Here is a 10625-nt window from a genome sequence, read left to right on the forward strand (position 1 = left end):
GCCCAGTCACGCCCCGGCCCGTCGCCGCCCCGGGCCGTCGCCTCGCCGTCGCCGTCGCCCCGCTGTGAGCTCTCCCCCTCTAACCCTTCTCCCTCGCCCCCGGTGGCCACCATGGGCGCCGCCCCTCCCCGAGCCCATACACACACACAAGCATGATGAACACACACACACACACATTTCCTTAAGTTAATTAGTATATACGTATTTTGTATGTTTAATTAGTTTAGATTTTTCAGATTATTATTTTTTCACTAGTATATATGTATGAATGCATGTTAGATGGATATAATTAGTGTTTAATTAGTATGGAATTTTTTTATATAATGTTGTTTTTCTGTTTTTAATGGATGTATAGAAGTTGTTTTTTCTGTTTTTAGTGTTAGATGCTTAATTAGTATGAAATAGCATATAGAATTTTGACATATGCAATGATAGCATAATTAGTGTTACATTTGCATATAGTATTTTTGTTGTCGACGACGCCCGGCCCGCATCCTCGCCGTCGACCCGTTCGCGACGATGTCCTGCTTCAGAGGACCCATGTCCGGGACTGGGCTCCGCCGGGCTGGCACTGGGAGGTGCTACCTTCAGGGGCGCGACGCTTGGTGAGGAACCCGGCCTCGGGTCCCGTCGTCGACCCTCATCTCCTTTGGTGGCATTCGCGTGGGCCACTTTCGGTGCGGAGGGAGCCGGCCCCGCCGGAGGTGGTACGTCGCCATGTCAGGGAGGAGGACGAGCACGTCCATCGCTACATGGCTGCTATGGACGTCAGGTTCTCCAATACCTGGCAGGTTCTTTGGGGAGATCACCCGAGCTATGATCCAGTGATGGTTCCTTCACTTTGGTTGTCCACCGCCTAGATTACTCTCTAGTATTCGATCTTTATTAGCTAGCTAGCTAGCTAGCTAGTGATGTATTCGATATATAATATTCGAGATGATTTATTCGAGATTATATATATTATTTGAGACGATGTATTCGAGATTATATCTATTATTCGAGACAACGTATTCGAGATTAAATCTATTATTCGAGACGATGTATTCGAGATTATATCTATTATTCGAGATTATACTAAATTCTTTTATATTTCTTTTGGCATAGTTGAATAAAAGCTATGGCGGACAATACCGACAGAGAGAGAGAATAGACCATGTTCGATATCATACACGGGCCAGATGATGATCAGAATGAAGAAGATTTTGACGGCTCCGAATTTCTAAACAACACCGGAGAGGGTGATATGATATTCGATCGCGACGACCGAGAAGATGAAGTCATGAACTACGACGAAGAACATGTTGATCCTGAAACAACAAACACCGGCGAGGTATATATATTTATATAAGCAGGAATCTGGTGATCATCGCATGTTTTAAATGAGTTGAAGATATATTAACGAATCGATCTTTCTTCTTTCAGCCATCCGGATCGAGCAAATCTTCAGGCGAAAGGACGAAACGAGGCCCGAACAAAAAGTTGAAGGAGGGCGTAAAGTACAATATCGAGGCATTCAAACCTAATGGCGAACTATTAGCTCCTAAGAAGAATGCGGAAAGTTCGTTCGTCAGTGCGGAGTTCTTGTGAAGGACCAACTCCCGATCTCCCTTCAAGAATGGAGAAAGCCAGCAAAGCCACGTCCAAATGTTACTTTTGTCGACGAGAATCAAAAAAAACTGCTTTGGGATACTCTCATGGAACATTTCACCCTACCAGATAATTTCACAGAAGCAAATGTGCGGAAAGTCAAGGACACTACTTTTAGGAAGATGGCAGTTGCATTCAAGAACCACAAGAGAACGACGTGGGAGAAGTACGTCAAGGGAGGAAGGAAGACTCCAGTATTCGAGGGGATACTAGAGAGTCAAAGTGCTCATTGGGACGATTTCGTGAAATTCAAGGATTCAGAATTAGCTAAGGAACGGTCGAGAATAAACAAGAAGAATGCCGAAAAAAAGGATAAGTTCCATAAGCTGGGGCCAGGTGGCTACGCGGTGGCAATGCCTAAGTGGGATAAGTTTGAGAAAGAGATGGAGGATGCAAGTGTCACTCCGGTTACTAAGAGCTGGCCCCCCAGGTGCAGGACTTGGTTCTATGCGCATGGGGGGGTAGTTGGGCCCGAAGACAGGCAATGTTTCGACGAAGGCATGTCTGAACGGAGCCCATGATGCGCTACTTGTTGCAATAGAAGAGGCTCAATCGAGGGTGTTCCAGCCCAACAGAGAGAACGACGAGCTTACGCGTGCCCTGGGAAATCCTGAACACCCGGGAAGAACACGAGGCAAGGGCGCTATTCCGTGGTATGAGGGGTTTTCGGACTGGAATGCTGACTACAGAACCCGTGCGAGAAAGAAGATTGTGGAGGAGAAGAAGAGGAAGATGGAGGAGGAGCAGAGGAAGCGGGACTATGAACGCCTTCAAGGCCTAGAAGCAAGTCAAGCGGAATTGGCCGCTAAATTCCAGCGGCAGCAGGAGCAGATCGACTCACTTAGCCAGCAAAGGGGGTCTCAGCAGCTGCAGCAGCTAGCGGATGATCCAGCATTGGATACCACCGCCCCATCCATGCCGAGAAGCAGCATGGGTTCCGCCCCGGGCGACGCAGTAGTGCTGGATAGATACCCCGTGGATGACATCACGGAGAACACTAACTGCGAGCTACACTTCAAAATGAAGAACATATCCATGAAGGTGGCGGACGCCGTTGCTTTTTCAAATTCCCCCGAGGCAACCTTCCATTGCAACCCGATTCCAGCGGGCTATGCTCGTGTCTTGGTTGATGAGGTGGTGGACCCATATTCGGAGCTACAGCTTGACATTCCTGGAGGTGACGACGAGCACACATTGGGAGAGGCCATACATCGTGTCATCCTATAGAGAAAGGATTGCATCATCTTTTGAAGTCCGCCACCGAGTCAGCAGACTCCCGCTCCTCCAAGTCCACCAACGCGTGAGGCCACTCCTCCTCCTCCAAGTCCGGCAAAGTGTCAGGCCACTCCTCCTCCAAGTCCGACATAGCGTCAGACGTCCACTCCTCCTCCAAGTCCGGCACAACCTTAGGCCACTTCAAGTCCGGCACAGCTTTAGGCCACTCCTCCTCGTCCAACTCAGCCCCGTCAGCCGTCTCCGCCGCCTCAGCAATCGCAGAAGAGACACCCCGCAGCTATGGTGCGTAGCGGTATGAGTCGAGGTCATAGTACAGGAAGTACAGGCGGAGGCAAGCGATATAAATATGGTCCAAACCTCACTACTCCTCTTCCTGTGAGGGCTTACGACAGGACCGAGGAGCAAACCAATGCCATAGTGCAGGCAGAACTCGACGCCCATTTTGGACCGAAACCGCCATCGCCGCCAAGGGAGAAAGTGCTTGTGGAAGTAGTTGACCACTTCATTCGTATGGCTCAACCACCAGCTCCTAAGCCTGTTGACATAGACTATGAGCGCCACATCAGGAAGTTACATCAACGACGTCTACAGAAGGAGGCGAGCTCGAGCTCGAGCAAACAATAAGCAGCTGTCAAAAAATGCGGCAAAACCGTTGCCCAGCTGGGAAAACAGGCGGCGCAATCGATGCCCCTGCTTGTTGTGCCACCAACAACACGTGACAGTACGCGTGCCCAATATTATTGTGGCCAAACAGTTTATGTTCCCGAGGTGGGCGATGTGGTAATAACCCAGGAGCATATAATGCAGGCTGAAGAACTCAATATCACTGTTGGACAACTCCTCGAGATCGAGGACATGCCTGGGATTACAGAGGAGGAAATAAAACGGAAATATGTCCAGGGCTAACCTTTGGTCGAGCCAGAAGATGTCAACAAGCTCCCAACGAGAATGTATGAATTGCATCAATGGTACATGGACATTACCAAGAGATCCAATCGAGAGTCCCTCATGGTGTATGTCAAGAAGGATGATTACTACCATGAGAAAGCTGTGGCCGTTGAGTATCCTGAACTGTTTCAGTTATACAATCAAGACGCACTCGACAAATCTATCGTCAGTTGCTATTGTCTATAAGTGATTTCTTTCTGTAATTTAAGTCTCAAGCTAGCTGTAGTGATCCTTTTGATCAATCATTACCTGTAATTATCCTCACTATATTCTTTTCTGTGGTATTATGCAGGATGAAGATGTATGAAATGAGAAAAGGTGGACGCTATGGCATTGGGTTCATTGACCCAAACACCGTTAATGAATACACATGGAAAATAAACAAGCATCAAGAAAAAGAGGTAGAGGACAGCATGCTAGAGTTCTTGAAGCGCCTCAAATACAATGAAAATATACTACTTCCTTACAACTTCCAGTGAGTCACACTTTCTTGTACTACAAATTCTCTGTTTTTGCCTACTAGCTAGCTAGCTACATGTTTTTGCTTACATATGCCCGCTTAATTAAGACATGCAAACGTGTGTGCATGCAAATTTCACTGGATCTTGTGTATCATTAAAGTTGACGCCGGAACAGTTGAAATACTGGACTCGCTACTTAAAAAACAAAGTGACTATAACATCTTGTTTGGGATAGTCAACAGGTAATTTCAATCATTATTAACTATATATCTTGGCCTATTTAGTAATTTGTCATTTCATGATATGAACTATTTAATAACCCCTTTATTCATTTTCTTTGTCGGCGGGCAGGGCTTGGGCAAGGTTCATCAGCGTCACGGAAGGCGAATGGAAACCAAAGCTGAAATGGTTTAGATCCAAGGTAAGTAATTAAGTAGTACTAGCTAGCTAGCTAGCTGCCATCTCTTTAATTATCATGCTTGATTAATTATTATCTGATCAAATTAAATTCCATTCTCGTAATAAAGGCCCTGAAGCAGGCGCAGGGGATTGATCTGTGTGCATTCTGCGTTTGCGAGAACATTCGCATGATGGCGTCCGAAAGGAGCAGATCTCAAAGACAGGAATGGGTACGCTTGTCAGAACACTATTCACAATTTTTACACCATTATCGATATCTAGTCACACAACTAATACACATGCATATTGATCTCCTTCTTAACAGTTCAAAGAGGTGCGGGACAAGCTCCTAGAAACGGAGCGCGTAGAAGCTCTTCAAGAGGAAATAGCGGGATTTTTGCTCGACCAGGTCATAAATCCGAAGGGAGAATACTATTACCCGCTACCACCCCCATGAACCACTTCCAATTGTCATCGTGCTCCGAAGGCACCAATTAGGCTAATGCCACTGGCTCCGAAGGCAACATGCATATGTAGGAGAAATTGTATATAGCTATACATGTGTGTATGTGTGAATTAATATGGTTTGTGAGACGTTGATGATATATATATGATTGGTTCTACTAGAAATTCTATTTATATATATATATATATATATATATATATATATATGCATAACGTGTACAATGTGTAGTACCGTAAAATACAAGCAAACGAAAAAGAATTAAAACGGAAAACACAAAATTAGATGAAAAAGAAATCATAAAACCAAAAACCCCCCAAACATTTTAGTACCGGTTGGTGTTACCAACCAGTACTAAAGGGCTCCCGGCCCCCGGAGCTGGCTCGTGCCACGTGGTTGCCCTTTAGCACCGGTTCGTGCTGAACCGGTACTAAAGGGGGGGGGGGCTTTAGTGCCGAAACGTTAGTGCCGGTTCCTAAACCGTCACTAAATGGCCTTACGAACCGGTGCTATTTCCTGGTTCTGCACTAGTGAGGCATCGACTGAAGGGCTATTGCTTGCTCGACACCGACTACTTCACCGACGCTCCACTGCACGGGGAGTAAGTATTTCGGCGCCGTTTATCGGATGAGCTGAAAGCTCTTCCTCAGGATTGTGAATTCCACCCAAGAGTTCGTCAGCTACTTCAAGTGCAAGAAGGATTGCACCGGCACACTTGGATTCTCCTCACTCCAGAAGTGCACGACAGCTACGAGGATGCTTGCATACGGAGCTCCCCGTGATATACTGGAAGACTATGGATGCATGGCCGAGTCCACCACCATTGAGTGTTTGTACAAGTTCTGCAGAATAGTGGTGGCAATGTTCGGACCATAATACTTACGATCACCCAATGCTGAAGACACTGCTCGGATCCTAGTATAGAATGCAACAAGATGATTTCCTGGGATTCTTGGAAGCATCGACTGTATGCATTGGGCATGAAAAAACTGTCCATTTGCTTGGCAGGGGATGTACAGAGGTTCCAAAGGAGCTTGCAGTTTGGTACTTGAGGCGGTGGCCAAACAGGACCTCTGGATTTGGCAATCATTCTTCGGTATGTCAGGAACTCACAATGACATCAACGTACTGCAGTGCTCGAATGTTTTTGCCAAGCTTGTTGAAGGTCATGCTCCTCCGGTGAACTTCAAGGTCAATGGGCGCCACTACAACAAGGGATACTACCTAGCAGATGGCATCTATCTGAGATGGTCCACATTTGTGAAGACTATCTCAAACCCTATGCCAGAAGGCAAGAACTCCTACTTTGCCAAGTGTCAGGAGGCTTGCAGGAAGAATATCGAGCGGGCGTTTGGTGTGCTCCAATCTCGATTTGTTGTTGTCTGGTACCCCGCTCTGACCTGGTTGAAAGATCAAATGTGGAAACTCATGACTTGCCGTGTCATCTTGCACAACATGATCATTGAGAGCGAGAAGGAAGAGCCAGTGTTTGACACTGAACCATATTACATGCTGGGTCCTCTTGCCAAAGTTGATCACCAGCTACCGGCAACCTGGTCTGCCTTACTCAATATGCGTCAGGAGATGCGAGACCCACATGTGCATCAAGAACTGGAGCACGATTTGGTGGAGCACCTATAGAGGCTCAAGGGCAACACCTAGCTCGACATGTGATGAAATTTGAGTTTTTTTGTGTTCAAATTATGAGTTTGATTTGTTGAACTATTTGATTTGTATTGATTTCGTTGATGAACTATGTGATAAAAATTAATTTTTGTTCACTTTGTTCCAAACCACACCGAACATGGGCCAAAATTGGGCCGATTTCCGCCGAAAGTGGGCCAAAATCGGCGGCTGAGGGGGGCGAGCTTGGGGGTCAGCTGGAAACCCGAGCCCCCTACGCCGATTTTTCCGTCGGTTGGCCCCCAGCCGGCGCTATTTCAAGCCCCGGGGGGGAGAACGGCTAGAGATGCTCTAAGAAGTCATCGATCTCGATCGCCGGTGCATGAAACGAAAACAAAGAATTGATTTTGATTATCGATCAAACTCGCTCACCGCCACAGTAACGTACACACGTACGCATATGCATATCTACGTACAGTATATGCGTGATGAGCTCAGACTTTGTAGCCACCGGTAGCGGCGGTGGCGGTGGGAGTGGCGGGGGCGGGGACGACCATGGAGACGATGGTGTCGCTCAGGAATGACTCAATGAGCGTGCGCTTGTCCTGGGGATTCCTGGGAAGAAAAATGGCGTAGCTCTTCTTGACGGAGGACTCGAGGGCAGGGACAAACTTGTAGGCCTCGTATGCATCACCAGTGGTCTCCTTGATGGCCTTGCTGAAGGCAGAGTCGAAGACGGTGGACCTGTCCTTTATCGGGGCAGCGTCGGCAGTGGTGGCTGCAGTGCTGAAGGCGGCGTCGATCTGGTCGATGGCCTTGAGCTCCCCGGCAGGGATCGGCCCCTTGACTTCCTCACCGGAGTGGACCTTCAGGATGCCGACGATGATGCAGAGCGACTTGTCGAACATGGCCACGAAGGATTCATACTTGGCTTCCGGGGTAGCACCCTGGGCTTTGTGTGAGGCCAACGCCAGAGTGAAGCCGACCCTGGAGTTGAAAATGGCTTTGGTGCTGGACGTGTCGGTGACCCCCTCAAGAGACCAGTTGCCGAAGATCTGCACGAAGGTGTTCAGGAATATCTTGCCCTTGTCCGTTGGAGGGGCTGCGGCTGCGGCCGCCACGGCCGCCTTGAAGGCGTTGTTGGCCTTCTCAGCTAGCTTCTGCTCCTCGGTCGTGGCCTTGGGCTGTGGCCCGGCTGGGGCGTAGCCAGCTTCGGCAGCATACGAGACGGTTGTCCCCGCCACGAGGGCGACGGCCACCAAGAGCGCCATCGTACACTGCTGCACCGCCATTGCTGCTTCTCTTGTCTTGTGTTGGTTGGTTTGCACACTACGTAGGAGGAGAGATTGTGGTGCGGTGTGAGGATGAAGGAGCTTAATTAGCTCTATATATACATCGACCCGCACGTTGAGAGGCCCGGAGAGATTACCGCGCCAAAATTAGCAATCCCCTCCTCTCCTCTCCTTTTTTTAGCCAAACTCATTATCCCCGTGAGCTCTTCATGCCACAAACCAATAATAATAGCATCGATTAGATCCCTAACTACTGTTTAACCTCGTGGGGTGGGTAATAATAAAAGTAATAAAAAATCAACAACGTGCGAAGATGTGATTGGACATAAGGGAAGGGAGGGGCCCACCCCTTAAAAATCAGGGGGCATAGTTACTTAGTTAGGATGTTTATGTATTCTCTTCGTAGGAGCCCGTGAATGTAGCATTTTCGGGGTAATTACCTTCCAGTTCGAACTGTATGGGATGCTCTCCCCTGTACCAATCCTCCAAATATATCCACGCTTGAAGGATGAAAAAGAAAACATGATGTTGTGGCCACGTGAATGATGAGCCTTTCTTAAGGGTAGATTGTAAGAGATCATAGTTAGGGAAGTACTTGGCTTTTAAAATTCTTGCGTGGAACAAATCAGGGTTAGGTATGAATCTCGATCATTGCTTGGCAAGCATCGCAAGGCTAAAAGAATATATAAATCTCTAAAGTCCTTACCCCCTTCACTTTTAGGAAAGAGAATTTTCCACCATGCGAGCCAATCCATCCTTTTATTATCCTCCTCATCTCGCCACCCAAACTGAGCAATAATGTCATTATTTTCTTTGCAAATTCCTTTAGGCAAATAAAATACAAAGATGGCGAACACAGTTATAGCTTGAGTTGTGGCCTTTAGGGCATCTCCAGCTGCACCCCAACAGGCCTCCCAAGGCCATTTTTTAGCGCCGACGCCCAAAAATCGGCCCAGTCGCGCCCACAGGAGCCCAATTTTCACCGGTTAGGGCCGAAACTAGCGCCGACGAACCCATGCCAAACCCGGCGCGCTGGGGGGCGCCCGGCGGCCCCGTACAATCTTTTTTGGTGCGAAAGAACGGCGGGCCCACCGAGTCAGCGACCCCCGCGCCTCGTCGTCCTCATCGCCTCGGTTTCCATGGGGAATCAATGCCAAGGCTGCCGCCGGTCAGCCTTCCATTGATTCCTCACGGGCGGCGCGGTGAGGCAACGCGCCCTCTCTCGTCACGCGTACACATGCCACCCCCCGGCCCCTATATAAGCCGCCCCTGCCTCGCCGCTGAACGCACCCTACCCGCAACCCCTCTCTCTCCCCGTGCACTCACAACCATCGCCGCCGAACTCTCTTTCCCTCTCTCCCGGTGCACGCACAGACGATGGGCGAAAGGTGCCCCGGCAAGGGGCAGCGGCCAATGGCTTCAGCCGCCGCTCTCTACACGAGTGGGAAGCCCATCTCCTCCATGAAGCGAACTACCCGGCGCCTCCCGACATGCGTGCGCCGGGGCGGTGGAGGCTCAGCGCCGGGGGCGTCCCCGTCCCCCCGCTACCCGACGTCGAGCACCCCCACTACTTCCAGGCCGAGATCGACCGTGTGCGGGCGTCTCTATCGGAGGAGGAGCGAGCCCTTCCGGAGTACGACGCCGGCAACCACGAGGCGTGGGCAGCGTACTTCAAACACCGAAAGGCGGAGCGGCTGGCCTCCATCAATAACACGCCACTAGTGAGGGGGCGCAACAACAGCGACGGCCGCCGCCTGCGGTGGGGCGCCCCCGGTGGGGCACCCCCAGCCGCACGCTACACGCCGTCCTCGAGTACCTCGAGGGCGGCAACGATCTGCCGCTGACGTACCAGGCCGCCCCGGTCCCCCGCCAAAGTTGCAGTTCATGGAAGCCGAGGACGATGCTGGGCGGGTCCTCCTCCTCCCGTTCCTCCTCCCGCTCCTCCGGATCGCCATCAACGAGGGCGGCGGCGGTTCCTCGGGTCCAGCCTCCCGCCTCATAAGGCCAAAGACGGAGCCGGCGCTTGGCCCCGTGAAGTGCGAGCACAACGACGAGGCCGCCTTCGACGACGAGGCCGCCATGAAGTGGGCGCGGGAGGACTGGGCGCGGACGGAGATGGAGCGCCAGCGTCGCGTCCTGGAGGAGATCGCCGCTCGGTGTCGTGGCCGCGACGAGGGAGGCGTCGTCGTTCTCGATGACAGCGACAATGAGGTTCTGCCGCCGGCCAAACCAGTCCACCATGGGGACCCCAGGCAGGGGTCCAGTAGGGACGGCCGCGTGAAGGAGGAGAAGGACGATGATGGCGGCGGCGACTTCGACGTGTTCAGCGAGTTCTTCGGCCTGTTGGCGCGGCCGTTCTTCTTCTTCTTTTTAGTAGACTTATTATTATGTTTCTATATGTAAAAAAACTATGAACCACCTAAATATCGCCTAATGTATGCCGTGTTTGCCGAAATTTTCCCAATCATGTTTTTTTAAAAGAGCGTCTAGGGCAGACCTGGGGGCGGCGGCTGGGAAGCCGATCGCCGCCTAGCGGCACTTTTTTCTAGCGGGGGG

General features: G+C 50.3%; 1 protein-coding gene across 1 annotated transcript; it reads right to left on the minus strand.

Annotated features, from left to right (window-relative positions):
• Window positions 1–7166: 7166 nt before the first annotated feature.
• LOC119289240 (pollen allergen Phl p 5.0101-like) lies at window positions 7167–8122 on the minus strand. The gene has a single exon (XM_037568603.1). The coding sequence runs from the start codon at window positions 8067–8069 to the stop codon at window positions 7272–7274; it is 798 nt and encodes a 265-aa protein (XP_037424500.1). The 5' UTR covers window positions 8070–8122; the 3' UTR covers window positions 7167–7271.
• Window positions 8123–10625: the final 2503 nt, after the last annotated feature.

Source organism: Triticum dicoccoides, chromosome 4A, assembly GCF_002162155.2.
Source record: "Triticum dicoccoides isolate Atlit2015 ecotype Zavitan chromosome 4A, WEW_v2.0, whole genome shotgun sequence".
NCBI lineage: Eukaryota > Viridiplantae > Streptophyta > Magnoliopsida > Poales > Poaceae > Triticum > Triticum dicoccoides.